The sequence below is a fragment of the Capsella rubella genome, unplaced genomic scaffold (genome assembly GCF_000375325.1).
Source record: "Capsella rubella cultivar Monte Gargano unplaced genomic scaffold, Caprub1_0 scaffold_2, whole genome shotgun sequence".
NCBI classification, from domain to species: Eukaryota; Viridiplantae; Streptophyta; class Magnoliopsida; order Brassicales; family Brassicaceae; genus Capsella; species Capsella rubella.
In genome coordinates, this window is record NW_006238922.1 from 7,060,659 (window position 1) to 7,078,449 (window position 17,791).

Below are 17,791 nucleotides of genomic sequence, written 5' to 3' on the forward strand. Positions count from 1 at the left end.
AATGCATTTTTCCAAAAATACCAAAAAAAATCAAACTAACATTTTAACATTCAAAACTAGTTTCTAAATCCTAAACACTAAACCCTATCCTTAAAAACTATACCCTAAATGTAAATAGTTAACCCAAACATTAAAAAAAAAAATTACACCTTCAAAAATCAAATTTTTATGTTTATGGTATTTTCGGAAAAATAAATTTTTATGATATTTTTGGAAAGAAAAATAGTGATTTTTTGGAAAAATAACTTCAAATATGCTATCCAAGAGAGATTTCTCTTGATTTTAGTTGAACCAAATAAAAATTGAATCGATTGAAAGCGAAATCAAACCATACTGAACCAAACATTAACCAACTCAAACGCAAACCAAAATAATTTTATGTAAACCAAATTGAAGAAACCGAATCCAAACTTAAAACCGAAATGCTCACTTCTCAATTCGCATAAGAATGTTGTTCTCACTGTCTTTATATCCCACTCACACTTCCACTACCTGGTCGCGTTGCTTCACTCTTCACCTGCAAAGAGAAGAAACGTCCCTGCAATTTCACCCCTGAAAGGTTCTCAATTTACTACAATTGCCACTTCATCTTCTCATGTGTGAGCTATGAACAAGACAAAGATTGCAGATTTCATTCTCTTCTTCCTCTTCTTCGTCTCCTCTCCATCGATGCTTCTAGCTCAATCCCACCTTCCCGACATCGACCAACAAGACAAAGCATCTTTATTGATATTTAGGGTTTCAATTCACGACCTAAATCGAAGCTTATCGACATGGTACGGCTCATCGTGTTCTAACTGGACAGGTGTATCTTGTCATAATCCGACCGGAAAAGTTCTCTCTCTCACTTTATCTGGTCTGAATCTCTCCGGTGAGCTTCACCCATCTCTTTGTAAGCTCTCTTCTCTTCAAAGCTTGGACCTTTCTCGGAACAATTTCTCTGGAAACGTTCCTTCTTGCTTCGGTTCGTTGCGTAATCTTAGGACACTTAATCTTAGTCGGAACAGATTTGTTGGTTCGGTTCCTGACACATTCATGAGTCTTAAGGAGCTTAGAGAAGTTGTTTTAAGTGATAATAGAGATTTAGGTGGTGTGATTCCTCACTGGTTTGGAGGTTTCTCGATGAATCTTGAGAGAATTGATCTTAGTTTCTGCTCGTTTCTTGGAGAGTTACCTGAGAGCTTGCTGTATTTGAAGTCTCTTAAGTTCTTGAATCTTGAAAGCAATAACTTGACTGGTACACTTAGAGATTTTCAGCAGCCACTGGTGGTTCTTAATCTTGCTTCAAATCGGTTTTCGGGTACACTGCCTTGTTTCTACGCCTCTCGTCCGTCTCTTAGTGTTCTGAATCTTGCTGAGAATTCTCTGGTTGGTGGGTTACCTTCTTGTTTGGGTTCTTTAGTAGAGCTGAGTCATTTGAATCTATCCTTTAATGGCTTTAACTACGAGATATCTCCAAGGCTTATGTTTTCAGAGAAGCTTGTGATGTTGGATTTAAATCACAACGGGTTTTCAGGTCGTCTTCCTAGTAGAATCTCTGAAACAACTGAGAAATTGGGTTTGGTACTTCTTGATCTCTCTCACAATAGGTTTTCTGGTGAGATACCGTTGAGGATTACTGAGTTGACAAGTTTACAAGCATTGCGTCTCTCTCACAACTTTCTATCGGGAGATATCCCGGCTAGGATTGGGAATCTGACGTATCTCCAGGTCATTGATCTTTCCCACAACGCATTAACTGGCTCAATACCTCTCAACATTGTTGGTTGCTTTCAGTTGCTTGCTCTGTTGATTAGTAACAACAATCTCTCTGGAGAAATACAACCTGAGCTTGATGCTTTGGACAGTCTGAAGATACTTGACATTAGCAATAATCAGATTTCGGGTGAGATACCGCTGACTTTGGCTGGCCTGAAGTCGCTTGAGATTGTGGATATCAGTTCCAACAACCTCTCAGGTAACCTGAATGAAGCCATTACCAAATGGTCCAATCTCAAGTATCTCTCTCTTGCGCGGAACAAATTCAGTGGAACCCTTCCTTCTTGGCTGTTCAAGTTCGACAAAATCCAAATGATCGACTACTCCAGCAACAGATTCTCCTGGTTCATACCGGACGATAATTTAAACAGCACACGCTTCAAAGATTTTCAGACCACTGGAAAAGAAGGATATGCAGAGCCACCAGGAAAAGTAGAGATCAAAATATCAGCAGCTGTGGTGGCCAAAGACGAACTAAGCTTCAGCTACAATCTATTATCCATGGTTGGGATTGATCTTTCTGATAATTTGTTACACGGAGAGATCCCGGAAGCTTTGTTCAGACAGAAAAATATTGAGTACTTGAACTTGTCCTACAACTTCCTTGAAGGTCAGCTTCCACGTCTAGAGAAGCTGCCAAAGTTAAAGGCCTTAGATCTTTCACACAATTCTCTGTCAGGTCAAGTCACTGCAAACATCTCAGCTCCTCCAGGACTTACACTTCTGAACCTATCTCACAACTGTTTCTCTGGAATAATCACCGAGAAAGAAGGGCTCGGGAAGTTTCCAGGCGCGTTGGCAGGGAATCCGGAACTGTGTGTAGAATCTCCTGGAAGCAAGTGTGACCCTGCAAGTATTGATGCATCACAGGAGGAAATATATCAAAATGAATTGGTAGAAGGACCCATATCGATTTGGATATTCTGCTTAAGCGCGTTTATTAGCTTTGATTTTGGAGTGTTGGGTATCTTCTGCTCAGCTCGTGCTCGGAGTTATATTCTTCAGTCCAAAGCTTAACTCTAGAGATTTGTTGATGTATATTGAGTTGTAGTAACCCACATTTATGTTGTTGGTCTGAGATGAGAAGTGGAAATGATCGCTTTTAACTAAAATCTTGGTTTTATTTACTTGTGTATATAGTTTGAATGGCTTACATTTACATAAACCTTATTTGGTTCTTGTCCTGTTTATGAGGGAAGTATTTGGCTTGTTTGTATTCGCCACCTAAGACCTCCTTTATTACTGATTAGTTATCCCTAGAAAGACTCGTCAACCTGAGTCACGTCCTTTCCTCACTGAAGCATGATACAACAATACAAGCCCTAGTACGAGTGGTCCTGCGGAAGCAGCGCGATAGTTACGAACCATCTCAAGAAAACAAGTTATGACTTTGATAAGTGTGGGAGAATTTTTGATTCTCAACGGAATAGTATTGGCTAAATTTATGAATCCTATTCATCTCCAACGATCGAAATGAGATAATGTTACTTACGATCAAATATAAGATATCATAGGAGACCTCACTAACTACTGAAGTATAATGCGTAATACAATTCATAGTCATTATAATGCTTGTGGTTCCTCGAAATATTGGACTGCAACAAATGGACATATATCTTGCCCTATTAGTTTTTTTTTCCAAAATTTAATATAACCAGAAGAGAAAGCAATATGCTCATTGGTTGCGGTCTAATATTTGGAGAAGCCACAAAAGTTGTATTTGATTATGAACTGCATTGCACATTCGACTCAAGAATTTAGAGATCTCTATGATATCTCCTACTCGATCGCAAGTAACACAACATGAGATCCTTCTATGGATTTTAGAAGCTCACTTTATGAATTCTATTCATCTCCGATGATTGAAACGACATAGTATTACCTACGATCGAATATGAGATATCATAAGAGACCTCTCCAACTACTGAAGCAGAATGCTAATACAATTTCGAGTCAAAAGACAATTCATGTTGCTCCTCGAAATACTCGACTACAATAAATGGACATATAGCTTGCTCCTCTAGTTATATTAAATCGTAGAATGGCATTTATTCCACAATTTAATATAAACAGAAGAGAAAGCTATATGCTCATTGGTTGCGGTCCAATATTTTGAGGAGCCACAAGGATTGTATTTGATTATGAATTGTATTGGATCTTCTTCTTCAAAAGTTGAAAAAATCTATGATATATCATACTCGATTACAGGTAACACAACATGAAGTCCTTCTGTGGATTTTAGAAGCTCACTTTATGAATCCTATTCATCTCTGACGATCGAAACGACATAGTGTTACCTAGGTATCATAAGATACCTCTCCAACTACTAAAGCATAATGCTAATACAATTCATAGTCCTACAAAATCCATGCGGCTCCTCGAAATATTGGACTACAACAAATGGACATATAGCTTGCTCTTCTAGTTAATATAAACCGTAGAAGGGTGTTTATTCCACAATTTAATATACCTAGAAGAGAAAGTTATGTGCTCGTTGGTTGCGGCCCAATATTTAGAGGAGCAACACGGATTGTATAAGATTATAAACTGCATTGCACCTTCTGCTTTAGAAGTTGGAGTGATCTATCATATCTCCTACTCGATCGCAAGTAATTAACACTTTAATATTTGGATCGTCAAAGATGAATAGGATTTGGAAAGCGAGCTTTCAACCTCTAGAGAAGGATTCCAAGTTAGTTTCTAACTATTTCATGAATGAGTCTGCTACATAGAAAATGAAAATTCCCGTACGTGAGGGAAAAAATGATGAAGAAGATGTTAATGACGAAGAATAATCATTATATCATATCCATTGTAAGTAGTTCATTTGATGGTAATCCTACTGAATCTAACTTACAAAAAAACTATTCTATTTTTTAAAATTTTAATATATCCATTTAAGAAAAATAAATTTTTATAATTTAAATTCAGAAGGATTTGTTTTTGACATTTCAGCCTTATAAACTTAGTTATTTAGTTTTATAAGATTTGGTCTTTCTTAATAATTTTACTAAGTTTTTGGTCGATTTTGATAAATCTCCCAATAATAAAAATTTAAAATGAAGAAAATCAATGTTTTGTTTGACTTCAATAATAGAATAGTAAAATAATAAATTAAGAACTAATCTTTAGATAATACAAAATCTATATATCATTCATGTAACACACATAATAGTGATTAGATTTTTTCCTTTTTCTAAATATTTTTTTCTTAATTAATATACCATCATATTAATATATTATACTAGTCAAATTAAATTTTACCTTTTTGTATTTTTTCATTAATATATTATCTACATTTCTGATAAGAATATTATTTTTTGTATTTTTTATATTAGTTTATTTAAGTACAAAAAGTTGTTTCTATAGATTCCAAGTTATATACCAATAAGAGCATTACCAATAAATAGAAAAACATACAGAAATAGAAAATTCTGAATGAATTTTGAATATATATATATATGTCCCTCTTTTACAAAAAGAAAATAAAGGAAAAATTAAAAAAATTAATCAGTTTTCTATATAATTTAATAATCATTTAAAATATAATTTTTTTATCATTGTGATGATTAAAAATATCACAATAATTATAAATTATATTTATCATACGTATATATATATTATATATATATTAAGAAGAAAAAGAAATTAGAAGTAGATATCCAGTCGGATATGAATGTCATGTTTCTCAAAAATCAAAACATTTGGATCCAGATCCGGAAGTTTCATATATAATCATTCTAAGAAGATTGTCTTAAATCTCAAATAAATTTTCCACCACTAAAGATGATATCAAATTATTTTTCTAATGAGTTTCTTTTTTGGAAGATGCTTTATATTTAGTTTTTTTGTTATCTTTTCATTAAAAATTCATGAATCAAAACATAAACATCAAGCTATCAACCTAATAATAAGATAATCAAAGAGTATTCAGTAATTTTAAAAACAAACAAAAAGTTATGCAAATAATTTAAAAATCAATTAAATTGTTTGAATGTAAAAGATATTAAACTATGTCTTATCAGCACATACCCTCTGCAAAAGAATCAAATGAGATTCGTGGTTTCTTCGTTGATACGTTCATCCCGAACTTTTTAAGAATTTAAAAGAACTAAATCGGATTTGTGGTTTCTTCGTTGAAGCGTCCATCCCAAACTTTTTAAGGATTTGTTTTTGCTATGTTTAAGAAAAAAAATATAGAGCGGCGGATATGATAAACACATAAAAGACTGGGAACTAGATCCTTTTATAGAACCAAAGTTTTGACCTAGGTTACATTAAAATGGAAACATGCTAAACGACGCCGAATGGATTAGTATTTACACGACATCGTTTCGCATGCTCTAATTTTGTGTTGCCAAAATTAACTAGTTCTAGAAAAAGATCTATACCATGTCATATACATGTTATCTAAAACCAATATTTTAGTAATTCACAAATATTTTTGTATATCACTAAATCTAGTTTCTTACTAAATGTTATTCACTAAATTTCTCTTTGTTTTATTCAGTGACAATTTTCGTTTTCTCACAAAATAATAATTTTAGAAGACAAAGAATTTTTTTTGGCAAATGTTCTTATGTTTTAGCTCCTTGAATCTGCCTTAAATGTTCTAATGTTTGATAATGTTATGATAACTGCAGAGTCTTTCTAAGTCAGGAGGAGGTATGAGTAAACAACGAGCGCCTGAGAATGATTATGATGTTCTTATTGAATGTAGAAATGTCTACAAATCGTTTTGGGGAGAAACATATCTTGAAACGTGTTAGCTTTAAGGTAGTTTTGTTTTTGTTAGGAGAGGAGCCTAATGTCCTTCACTTCATGGAACAAACTCACCTATATAAGAAGACACGCACAATAAGTGACTTTAAGACAAAACAGATTATCGACAAGGCTACAAGTGAGTTAGAGCTTCTCCAATCACAACACCAAACCGAAGGAGATGACTCGGTTCAGTCTAACCCTCTTACACCAGAGGAGATTAATTCTGTCATGCGTAAAGTAAGTATGAGTTCTCTTCCTCCTTTTAAGCTTTGATTTGACAAACATTCAACAACGATGTTAATTTCTGGTTTTACTTCACAGGTTGTTCCGAAGGTGAGAGGAAGACGTTATGGACTTGGTACTCTTTTGGATGAAGGATGCTCGTCTTCCTCAGGTACTCCACGCCAAATTCCTAAGCTCTGAGAAGAGATTCAAACGTTGAAGGCACGTGAAAAAGAGAAAGACGCTCAATTCAAGTTCTCATGGAGTGCAACAAGCTTCTCCTCAGACGGTTTCCTGATTTGCATCCACCAGCTTATCCGAGGGACCCGAGACCACCTACGACTACGGATTATCCGAGTTTGACTCCAACAGTTCCTGAAGATGATGACGATGAAACACAAGAGTAATGAGATCTTATCTTTTAAAAACTTGAACATTTATATGATTTTGGTTGTTTTTATTATTTGGATGTTTACCACTCGGTTTGTATCAACAATTGGAATGTTTTAATATAGAAGTTTATGTTATTATCTTCGTCTTAAATATTTATTTTCTCAATTTGAAAAATTAGTAATCGATTTAAAAGTGAATAATGAAATAAATCGTTGCAGTAGAATATTATTTAGTATTTCCTACCACATATGTTTGAAGGAATATCGAAGGAAAGGTGAAGGAATTCTTGTAGGAAAGTAGAAGGAATAATTTCGTAGGAAATTAGAAGGAAAGCGTTTCCTACAAAACGGTCAAAAATACCCTTTCGCGCGTTTTTGGTAGGAAATTTTCCTACCAATATCTTACCATCTATGATTTCCTACCGGGTTCCTATCATTTTTTTGTAGGAATATTGTAAGAAACAGCTGTTTCCTACCATTTTTTCAAGCTAGTGCCCGTAGGAAATCATCGTTTTTCTATAACAAAATACAAACAAAACAATGTTGCTTGGTATTCATTTCATTATTAGTAACTACAAAAAATCATATTAATGCTATAGAGATCTAAATTATTTAAATTTTTATTGGTAGTTATCTTCTTATCATACTTGTACTATAACTATCATATACTTTTATGATTACTTTGTATATAGTCACCATATTACTATGTGAAACAAACAAATAAAGTGTTTTAACAAAGTTTATAATGTGAAAAATTACATAATATCAAAAACACAAGTGCACAACTATGAAAGATGAATTGATAATAAGCTTAAACTACAAAGGTACAACTATGTTTATGTCTGTACAATTACATGCTTGAGTACAACTACATGATAAAATTGTCACTATTTCATATTTTAGATATTTTATGTGAAACAAACAAATATAGTATTTCAACAAATTTTTGATGTGAAAGTATAGTAATTTAATTTAATTAAATAACATCAAAAGTACAACTATAAAAAATGAACTGATAATAAAGTACTATTGATAATAAGCTTAAACTACAAAAGTACAACTATTTTTATCCATGTACAATTACATGTTTGAGTACAACTACATGAATCAATATTTCATATCTTTGAATACTTTTATTAACACGTGATTTATTTTCTATGAGTTCTTTTTTATATAACTTAATTTAATTTATACAACAATAGTTTTAGTACATCCAGTTGTACTAAATATATCCATTTGTACCGCTTGTATAAATCTAGTTGTACTTCGTAAGTCCAGTTATACTAAAATCTTTGTTTCACCATATATCACAAGCAACAAGAAACAAACCAGAAAACACAAACATCAAAGTTTTCACAAATTAGAGAAGCTTTCCAAAACCTTAAGAGAAAGCAGATTAGAGAGATGTTTGACTATTTGAAGAAATATTGGAATTGAAAATCGATGCACTTTTACAATCAAGTGACCGGTGTACCAGAATTTTATATCTATGATGTTGACTACATGACGTTGTGTAGTTGATGCATGTGACCATGCAATACATCTAGTTCGTATAACTGAGTGTACAATATAATACTTGACATGTGTGACCATGCATTATTCTATATTTGGTGTAGTCTGCTATCGTTTTTCCTTGATAATAAGGTACTATTGATAATAAGCTTAAACTACAACTACATGCTTGAGTACAACTACATGAAAAAATTGTCAATATTTCATATTTTAAATATTTTATGTGAAACAAACAAATATAGTATTTTAACAAATTTTTGATGTGAAACTTTCATGTTCAGTGGCGGCTTCTCCGATTCTACTCCAGTCTCCACCGAAGCTAGCCAAACTCACGACGGTTATAGTTACCCTATTCTCGTCTATTCAAAAACCCTAGGATTAATTTAAATAACTTGTATTAAATTACACACTTCAAGTGTGTGTGCAGAGAATCACGAGTACGTTAAAGTATCTCTTCTCTGCCATTGTTATCTATATATATATAAAGTTAACTTTTTCTCTCTTCTCCTTAAGCCACATCATCATCCACCTCATTTTATTATTTAATTTTTAAAATTAGTTATACCATTTTATCATTTAATTTTAATATTTAAACCTATGTAAATAAGTTTTTCAAAAATGAATATGAAAAGTCATTATAAAACTAAAAAAGATAATTGATTAAAAGTTAAAAAAACTTACTAATTATCGATTATACTAACAAATATATAAATAATAGATTATAGTTTTTAGTGAATGTTTAATATATATATATGATTTATTTACACAATATAAACCTAAATATAATGGGATTTAACGAGAATAGAACAAAAAGTAAAAAATTTTGAGAATATAAATCTATCTAATTTATGTCTCAAAATTTTTTCTAACATAAATGAGATAGGTCGGACCGAAACATGAATTCTCATTTTTTATAAACATATAAAAAGGTAAAAATAAAAATAATATTTCTTTAAAAGTTTCCAATATGAATTTAACTATTTGTTTCCAATACAACACATATGTTAAACTAATAAACAAAATAAAAAATTAACTATATTTCATAAAATTGAAAATTAAAATTAAAAATTATTAAATGAAATAAACTAAATATAAAGTAAACTATACTAATATGTTAAATTTAAAAATTGTTCCATATGAAAAAACAAAAAATATATAAAAACATAAAATGAGAAAAAATATATATAATAGTATATAAATGATCATTACGAGATATAAAGTACGACAAATCCAAAAAAGGAAAACGTAAAACAAAAAATAATAAATTATGACAATATATAAAGATATAATGTAAACAATTAAAAATACAACAATCCGCCCTAAACCCAAAAATCATGTTCAAATTTCATGCTAACATATAAAAGGGCCCAAAATATTAACATCTAGATCTATATTTGGTAAAAACCCTAATAGCACACGTTTCTCAATGATTCTCAACCGCACTTCCATTTACGCCCACACTTCGACTTATACTATACACAATTAATTTCTCAACGACCAATGAAGCTAAAACTCAATAGTTTTTCTATACAAACACGATTTAAGTTTAAAAAAAGTAAAGTATGGTATAGTGAAAAAAGTAAGTACGAAATAAAATATGAACCAATTATTCATAAACAACATAATAAATTCCCGCGCGTAGCGCGGGCAACCGACTAGTTATTATATATTAAAAGGATTAATAGAGAATTGTAGTAAAAATAACACACCGCAACGGGCCAGCCCGCTAGGGCTGGGTTAACGGTGGATTCGCAGGCCTATAATTAATATTTTTAAATTAAATAAAAATAATAATTTTAATCTAAATAAATTAAATTATTAATTTAAAATTTTAGAGTAACTTTTAAATCACTATATTTATATTTTTATTTTATTTTTAAACATTAAAGTTCTTTATTTATTACATCTTTCACATATGAATTATTTTATAATTATAGAAATATATTTATTTATCTATAATATAATTTTTGTTAAATTTTTGAAGCATGCCGGCTGGCCCACCAATCCGCAGACATAATCTGCTAAAATCTGCAACCCGTTTAGGCTTGTCCGCTAGACCTGGTTTTTAACGGGCCTAAGAAATGTATGTTCATGCCCACCTCGCCATGGTACTACTTGGGCCAAGCATGCGGGCTAGTGGCCCGCTTGACACCTCTAGCCCGAAAGCTTGCAGAAACAACACGACAATTAAGAACCGTCCCAAGTAAATGGGCCATGGAATTGATGGGTGGGGGAGAATTTTTTATTTCAACGAAACATTCTTGGTTTAGTTTATGAATTATCTTCATCTCCGACAATCAAAGCGACACAGTGCTACCTACGTTCGAATATATGAAATCATAGGAAACCTCTCCAACTACTGAAGCAGAATGCAAATACAATTCCCAGTCAAACACAATTCATGTGACTCCTCGAAATATAGGACTGCAACAAATGAACATGTAGCTTGCTCTAATAGTTATACTAAATCGTAGAAGGGTGTTTATTCCACAAATTGGTTGCGGTCCAATATTTTGAGGAGCTAGAAGGATTGTATCTGATTATGAACTGCGTTTCACCTTAAGCTCTAGAAGGTTGAGAGATCTATGGTATTTCCTACTCGATCGCCAGTAACACAACATGAGGTCTGCCTCTGGAGTTCAGAAGCTCACTTTATGAATCATATTCAACTTCGACGATTGAAACGACATAGTGTTACCTACGATCGAATATGAGAGATCATAGGGACCTCTTTAACTATTGACGCAAAATTCAAATATAATTCACAGTCAAATACAATGCATATGGCTCCTCAAAGTATTGGACTACAACAAAGGGGCATATAATTTGCTCCACTGGTTATATTAAATCGTTGAACGGTGTTTATTCAATATTTAATATAACTAGAAGAGAAAACCATATGCTCATTTGTTGTAGTCCAATATTTTCGAGGAGCAACAAGGATTGTATTTGATTATGAATTGTATTGGACCTTCTGCTCCAGAAGTTGAAGAAATCTATGATATCTCATACTCAATCGAAAGTAACACAACATGAAGTCCTTCCCTAGTGTTTAGAAGTTCAATTTATGAATCCTATTCATTTGGTTCACAAAAAAAAAGTGAATCCTATTCATCTCCGACGATCGAAACGAGATAGTTTTACGTACGATTGAATATGAGGTATCATAAGAGGCCTCTCCAAATACTGAAGCAAATTGCTAATACAATTCACAATCAAATACAATGCATGTCGCTCCTCGAAATATGAAACTACAACAAATGGACATATAGCTTGCTCTTCTAGTTATATTAAATCGTAGAAGGGCGTTTATTCTACAATTTAATATAACCAGAAGAGAAAGCCATGTGCTCATTGGTTGCGGTCCAATATTTTGAGGAGCCACACGGATTGTATGTGATTATGAACTGCATTGCACCTTCTGCTTTAGAAGTTGGAGCGTTATATGATATCTCCTACTCGATCGCAAGTAATTTACACTTTGATATTTGGATCTTCAAAGATGAATAGGATTTAGAAAGCGAGCTTCCAAACTCTAGAGAAAGATTTCAAGTTAGTTTCTAACTATTTCATGACTGAGTCTGCTACATGGAAATAGAAATTTCCATACGCGAGCGAAAAATGAAGAAAATGTTAATGATGAAGAATAATTATTATATCATATCCATTGTAAGGAGTTAATTTGATGGTAATCCTACTGAATTTAACTTAAAAGAAACATTTTTTATATATATTTTAATATTCATCCATTTAAGTAATATATATATATATATATATATATATATATATATATATATTATCGAGGAAATATATTTATAAATTATATTTATCATACGTATGTGTATATATATATATATATATTAAGAAAATTAAATTAGAAGTAGATACAAGTCGGATTTGAATATCCTGGTTCTCAAAAGTCAAAACATTTAGATCCAGATATGAAAGTTTCATATGTATTCTCATTTGGATCAGATTGTCTTAGATCTCAAATAAATTTTCCACTACTAAAGATGAAATAATTATTTGTCTAAATGAGTTTTTTTTTTTGGAAGATGCTTTTTTTTTTTTTTGGATCAAATTGGAACTAACTTTAAACAAAGAAAATGGTTACGCTCCTAGAGAGGAGGAAGAGTTTGCTGCCAAAAGTGCAGACTTAGCAATAAAGTCGGCTACAAGATTGTTCAAACAAGGAACAAAATTGAAAGCGACTGAGAAGAACGATTCACCTAAGGAAGTGATGGCATGTAAGATAGCTTTGAGCTCTTTGGATCTTGCTTTTGATTTGAGGGAGGAGATGAGGACAAGAGAATCCGAGTAAACCTCCACCTCGCTTGTAGGGCTGAGAGATGGGCATGTCGTTAGGGACGACAGAGCACTTCGTAGTGCAAGGGCTTCTGCTGTGAGGGCTGATGAGACAAACCGTTTGGATCTGGATAAACGTAGCTGCTCCGTACCAGAGGGATCATACATAATCCAGCCCTTACCACATACTCTCGAGGTTGCGTACCATGCGGCATCAAGCAAGTGAATGCGGCATCATCTCTAGGTCGAGTAGGCTGAATATTCCTTGGAGGGGGGAGGTAGGATATCTAGCTGGGCTGCTTTCCATTCTCGAGCATCTCTAACCGCTTTAAGGATGTTGTCCTTCGCAGAAAAGAGATGAGCCTCAAAGAGGAAGGTGTTACGAGATTTCCATAGGTTCCACATAATCGGAGCTAAGGTAGTGGATGCTACACCTATAGGAGGAAGGGCAAGGGCCCGGATAGTCGTGGTCAGCAGTGAATGGAAGGTTTGGAAATTACCAGAGGAGAGTTCCAGGTTCCGCAAAGGGACATGATAGAAAGAGATAGAGCTTTCCAGCAGTGAATGGAATGTTTGGAAATTACCAAAGGAGAGTTCCAGGTCCAGAGGAGCCAGCGAAGAGGTTGGTGTTGGAGTGGGGATGTTTCTAGCTAGTAGATAGCCTGTTTTTGTGGAATAGAGGTCTGAAACTTCAGGAAGCCAGATTAGTGAATCATGACTGTTATAATAGCTGGTAGGAATGGCGCGAATGATATCCTCATACTAAGGTAAGTGGCTGCGAATAGCCTCGAGATCCCACTCCTTAGTCCGGGGGGGGGGGGAGATGAGATCCATAACCCGAAGAGAAACCTGATCTTGAACCGGAGGACCAATTGGTCTCAATGGCTGAGATAGGGAGAGCCATGGATCCTGCCAAACTTTCATTGAGCTGCCATCTCCAATGGACCATCCTAAACCATGTTTAAGAAGATCACCTCCAATGAGGATCCCTCTCCAGCCATGAGAAGCAAAAGCAGGGGGAGGACAGTGGAGAAAAGGGATTGAATGGCAGTATTTGCCCAGAAGGATCGTAGCTAATAAGGAGGAGGGGTTATTGAGAATTCTCCACCCAATTTTTGCAAGGGAAGATGCTTTATATTTAACCTTGATATATTATTTTTATCTTTTCATTGAAAATTCATGAGTCAAAACATAAACATCAAGCTATCAACCTAATAATAAGATAATCAAAGAGTATTCAGTAATTAAAAAAACAAACAAAAAGTTATGCAAATAATTTAAAAAATCAATTAAATTGTTTGAATGTAAAAGATCTTAAACTATGTCTTATCAGCACATACCTTCTGCAAAAGAATCGAATCGGATTCGTGGTTTCTTCGTTAATGCGTTAATCCCAAACTTTTTAAGGATTTGAAAGAACTAAATCGGATTCGTGGTTTCTTCATTGATGCGTTCATCCCAAACTTCTTAAGAATTTGTTTTCGCTATGTTTGTAAGAAAAAATAAAATATAGAGTGGCGGATATGATAAACACATAAAAAACTGGGAAGTGGATCCTTTTATAGAACCAAAGTTTTAACCTAGGTTACTTTAAAATGGAAACACGCTAAACGACGTCGAATGGATTAGTATTTACACGACATCGTTTCACTTGCTCTAATTTTGTGTTGCCTAAATTTACTAATTTTAGAAAAAGATCTATACCATGTCATATACATGTTATCTAAAACCAATATTTTAGTAATTCACAAATATTTTTGTATATCTCTAGTTTCTTACTAAAATGTTTTTCACTAAATTTCTTTTTGTTTTATTCAGTGACAATTTTGGTTTCCTCACAAAATAATAATTTTAGAAGACAAAGAAACCAAAAATAAGCTAAAATAATAATGGCAATGTGATTGATTTCTCCGACTCGCTTTTGTCGGTGAAGAAACCAAAAAAAGCTAACTTCGCTGCAAAGTTCAGACCTTTTGATCGATCTTGATTCTGGGTTTCTCCTAAATTGGGCCCTGTTCGTTTGGTGAACAAGACGCGTTATCTGGATACCGCATCTAGACGCAGTATTTGGACGCATTATCTGGATAAAATTCGTTTCCTTTTTTGGTTCATGCGTCTAGAAATTGCATTTTGATGCACTTATGTTTGTTTGGTATATTTTGATACTTGTATCTAGATACATAATATGTAAAATGACCAAAAACCCTTTATTTTGTGTTGAAGCTATTTTAATAGTTTTAATTACACTTATAATTAAATAAATTATGATATTAAATATAATTAAGCATCTAAATAATATTTAAAAATAAAATCATCTTTTTATAATTTTAAAATACACAACAAAAAATATTTTGATATTTAAAATACTCTATTAATCCTCAAACCTCAACATATAATGAAAAAACAAACATTAATCTTCATCAAACAAAATCATGCTCCAATTTTTGCTCTTCCACGATAGATGAAAGTGAAATATTTGCAGAAAATAAACAAAGATAGCTTAGAATACAAGTGAATTAATAGCCCATTACGTAAAAAAATATATTTTTGTAATTATACAAAAGACATTTTTTAACCTGTTGTGATCCTAATATGGAAGTTGACGTCCTCTCGCTATCTTTTCAGTTATAATATCACGTAGAGTCTCCATTGCTCTATCACCCGCTGGAACATATGGAGTATGTTCAATATTACCTTCTGCTTCATGTTCTACAGCTTGGTCACCATGATCCTCATAACCATCTACCGCCTCCCAGTGAGCAAAATCACGGTCTTCATGATGTGAATCTCGAATAAAATTGTGAAGAGCCATAGTTGCTGTCACAATTTTAATCCACTTTTTCAGCTCTTACTTAGGATTTTTTCTATCTAAGATCCTCCACTTCGCTTTCCATACACCAAATGTTCTCTCTATCAACGAACGCAAACTCGCATGTCTACGGTCAAACATTTCTCTAGTGTTAGTTGGTGGACCTCCCCTCGCAAATAGATCAAGATGATACCTAATTCTACGGTGAGGACCTAGATAACCGGTTCTAGTTGGTACCTGAATCAACTAGATAGTATTTTCCGTTTGGTGGATGAGGAAAGGAAGGTTCATGAGTAGCACAATGTGTCAACACCTTTGTGTCATGAGCTCTACCGGGAACTCCCACAAAAGCGTATATGAATTTCATGTTGAAATTAACCTAAGCTACAAACTTTCCACAAACCCCAGATGAGAGTAACCTAAGCTACAAACTTTCCACAAACCCAGATGAGAGTTTTTAAAAATTAAGCACATACACAGTATAAAATTAAGCAGCAGATCCAAAGGAAACAATGAGAAAGCATCACACATCATAAAGTAAAGAGAGGAAAAAACAAAAACACTTACCACCGGGATAGATTCAAAAGAGGATCGATCTAAGCTTAGAAGAATCTCCATAGATGACTGAAGGAGAAATCAAGATGAGATTGTGAATTTTGGAATCATGATGAGTTTGAGATGAGCAGAGAAGTGAAGAGGGGAAGAGACGATGCAAAGAGAGGAGAAGAAGCGAAGAAGAGACGGCGAAGAATAGGTTTTGTGTTTTGTAATTAATAAGGGGTATTTTCGACTTTTAAATGTTTGGGATGAGTTTACTGTAGCCCGACTCTTCAAAAAATCTCATCCAGAAATTTAGATTTTTGTGAATGAGTTTTAGAAACGCTTCCAGATACAAAAAACAGTTCATGTTGTTAATTACCATTAAACGAACATCAACATGCATCTGCGTCCAGATAATGCGTCTAGTTTACAAAACGAACAGCACCTAAATCTAGTTTCTTACAAAATGTTTTTCACTAAATTTCTTTTTGTTTTATTCAGTGACAATTTTCGTTTCCTCACAAAATAATAATTTTAGAAGACAAAGAAAAAAAATGGCAAATGTTCTAATGTTTTAGCTCCTTGAATCTGCCTTAAATGTTCTAATGTTTGATAATGTGATGATAACTGCAGAGTCTTTCTAAGTCAGGAGGAGGTATGAGTAAACAACGAGAGCCTGAGAATGATTTCACGCTAGTGCCCGTAGGAAATCATCGTTTTCTAAAACAAAATACAAACAAAACAATGTTGCTTGGTATTCATTTCATTATTAGTAACTACAAAAAATCATATTAATGCTATAGAGATCTAAATTATTTAAATTTTTATTGGTAGTTATCTTCTTATCATACTTGTACTATAACTATCATATACTTTTATGATTACTTTGTATATAGTCACCATATTACTATGTGAAGCAAACAAATAAAATGTTTTAACAAAGTTTATAATGTGAAAGTATAGTAAATGTACTTTAATTACATAATATCAAAAGAAAAAGTGCACAACTATGAAAGATGAATTGATAATAAGCTTAAACTACAAAGGTACAACTATGTTTATGTCTGTACAATTACATGCTTGAGTACAACTACATGAAAAATTTGTCACTATTTCATATTTTTAGATATTTTATGTGAAACAAAAAAATATAGTATTTTAACAAATTTTTTGATGTGAAAGTATAGTAAATGTAATTTAATTAAATGATCAAAAGTACAACTATAAAAAAAGGAACTGACAATAAGGTAATTTATATAATTAATATAATTCATATAATTCATATAATTTATACAACAATAGTTTTAGTACATTCAGTTGTGTAACAACCCGCCCAGTGAGATTCCGCCACATGGCACACCCCGCCACATGGTAACCTTACAGCGGTATAGCGAATCGACCCTAACAACTCTCTTGTGGGCCCAAACTGCGCATCCCTCTGACACGCAACTCCCTGGCCCACCAAGTAGGTTATTGGTGCCCTTGGCGT

The 17,791-nt window shown here is 33.2% G+C and overlaps 2 protein-coding genes and 3 long non-coding RNA genes across 7 annotated transcripts in view; 2 read left to right on the forward strand and 3 right to left on the reverse strand.

The window, feature by feature from the left end:
• The first annotated feature begins 344 nt into the window (after nucleotides 1–344).
• On the forward strand, nucleotides 345–2,967 carry LOC17896603 (leucine-rich repeat receptor-like protein CLAVATA2). Its single transcript, XM_006301451.2, has 2 exons — nucleotides 345–2,791; nucleotides 2,843–2,967. Exon 1 carries the CDS (start codon nucleotides 607–609, stop codon nucleotides 2,773–2,775), a length of 2,169 nt encoding a protein of 722 aa, XP_006301513.1. The 5' UTR covers nucleotides 345–606; the 3' UTR covers nucleotides 2,776–2,791; nucleotides 2,843–2,967.
• LOC111832032 lies at nucleotides 2,842–5,985 on the reverse strand. The gene is made up of 2 exons (XR_002835159.1): nucleotides 5,791–5,985; nucleotides 2,842–3,095 (listed from the first exon to the last, which is right to left on the reverse strand). It is a non-coding gene; the product is annotated as an uncharacterized LOC111832032 (long non-coding RNA).
• A 424-nt stretch (nucleotides 5,986–6,409) lies between these two features.
• On the forward strand, nucleotides 6,410–6,955 carry LOC111832048. The gene is made up of 2 exons (XM_023788255.1): nucleotides 6,410–6,759; nucleotides 6,844–6,955. The coding sequence occupies exons 1-2, from the start codon at nucleotides 6,451–6,453 to the stop codon at nucleotides 6,943–6,945; spliced, it is 411 nt and encodes a 136-aa protein (XP_023644023.1). The 5' UTR covers nucleotides 6,410–6,450; the 3' UTR covers nucleotides 6,946–6,955.
• Nucleotides 6,450–14,401, reverse strand: LOC111832049. Its single transcript, XR_002835185.1, has 2 exons — nucleotides 14,294–14,401; nucleotides 6,450–7,119 (listed from the first exon to the last, which is right to left on the reverse strand). It is a non-coding gene; the product is annotated as an uncharacterized LOC111832049 (long non-coding RNA).
• Nucleotides 14,402–15,369: 968 nt separating this feature from the next.
• LOC111831842 overlaps nucleotides 15,370–17,791 on the reverse strand; it is a 9,805-nt gene continuing 7,383 nt past the window's right edge. Inside the window, exons 1-2 of one of the 3 annotated variants that reach the window (XR_002834929.1) lie at nucleotides 16,330–17,003; nucleotides 15,370–15,889 (exon numbers count right to left, since the gene is read on the reverse strand). This is a non-coding gene — a long non-coding RNA (uncharacterized LOC111831842). Of the gene's footprint in view, nucleotides 15,890–15,999; nucleotides 17,004–17,791 lie in introns of those variants that run through there. The other 2 variants (XR_002834927.1, XR_002834928.1) reach the window with 2 other exon arrangements.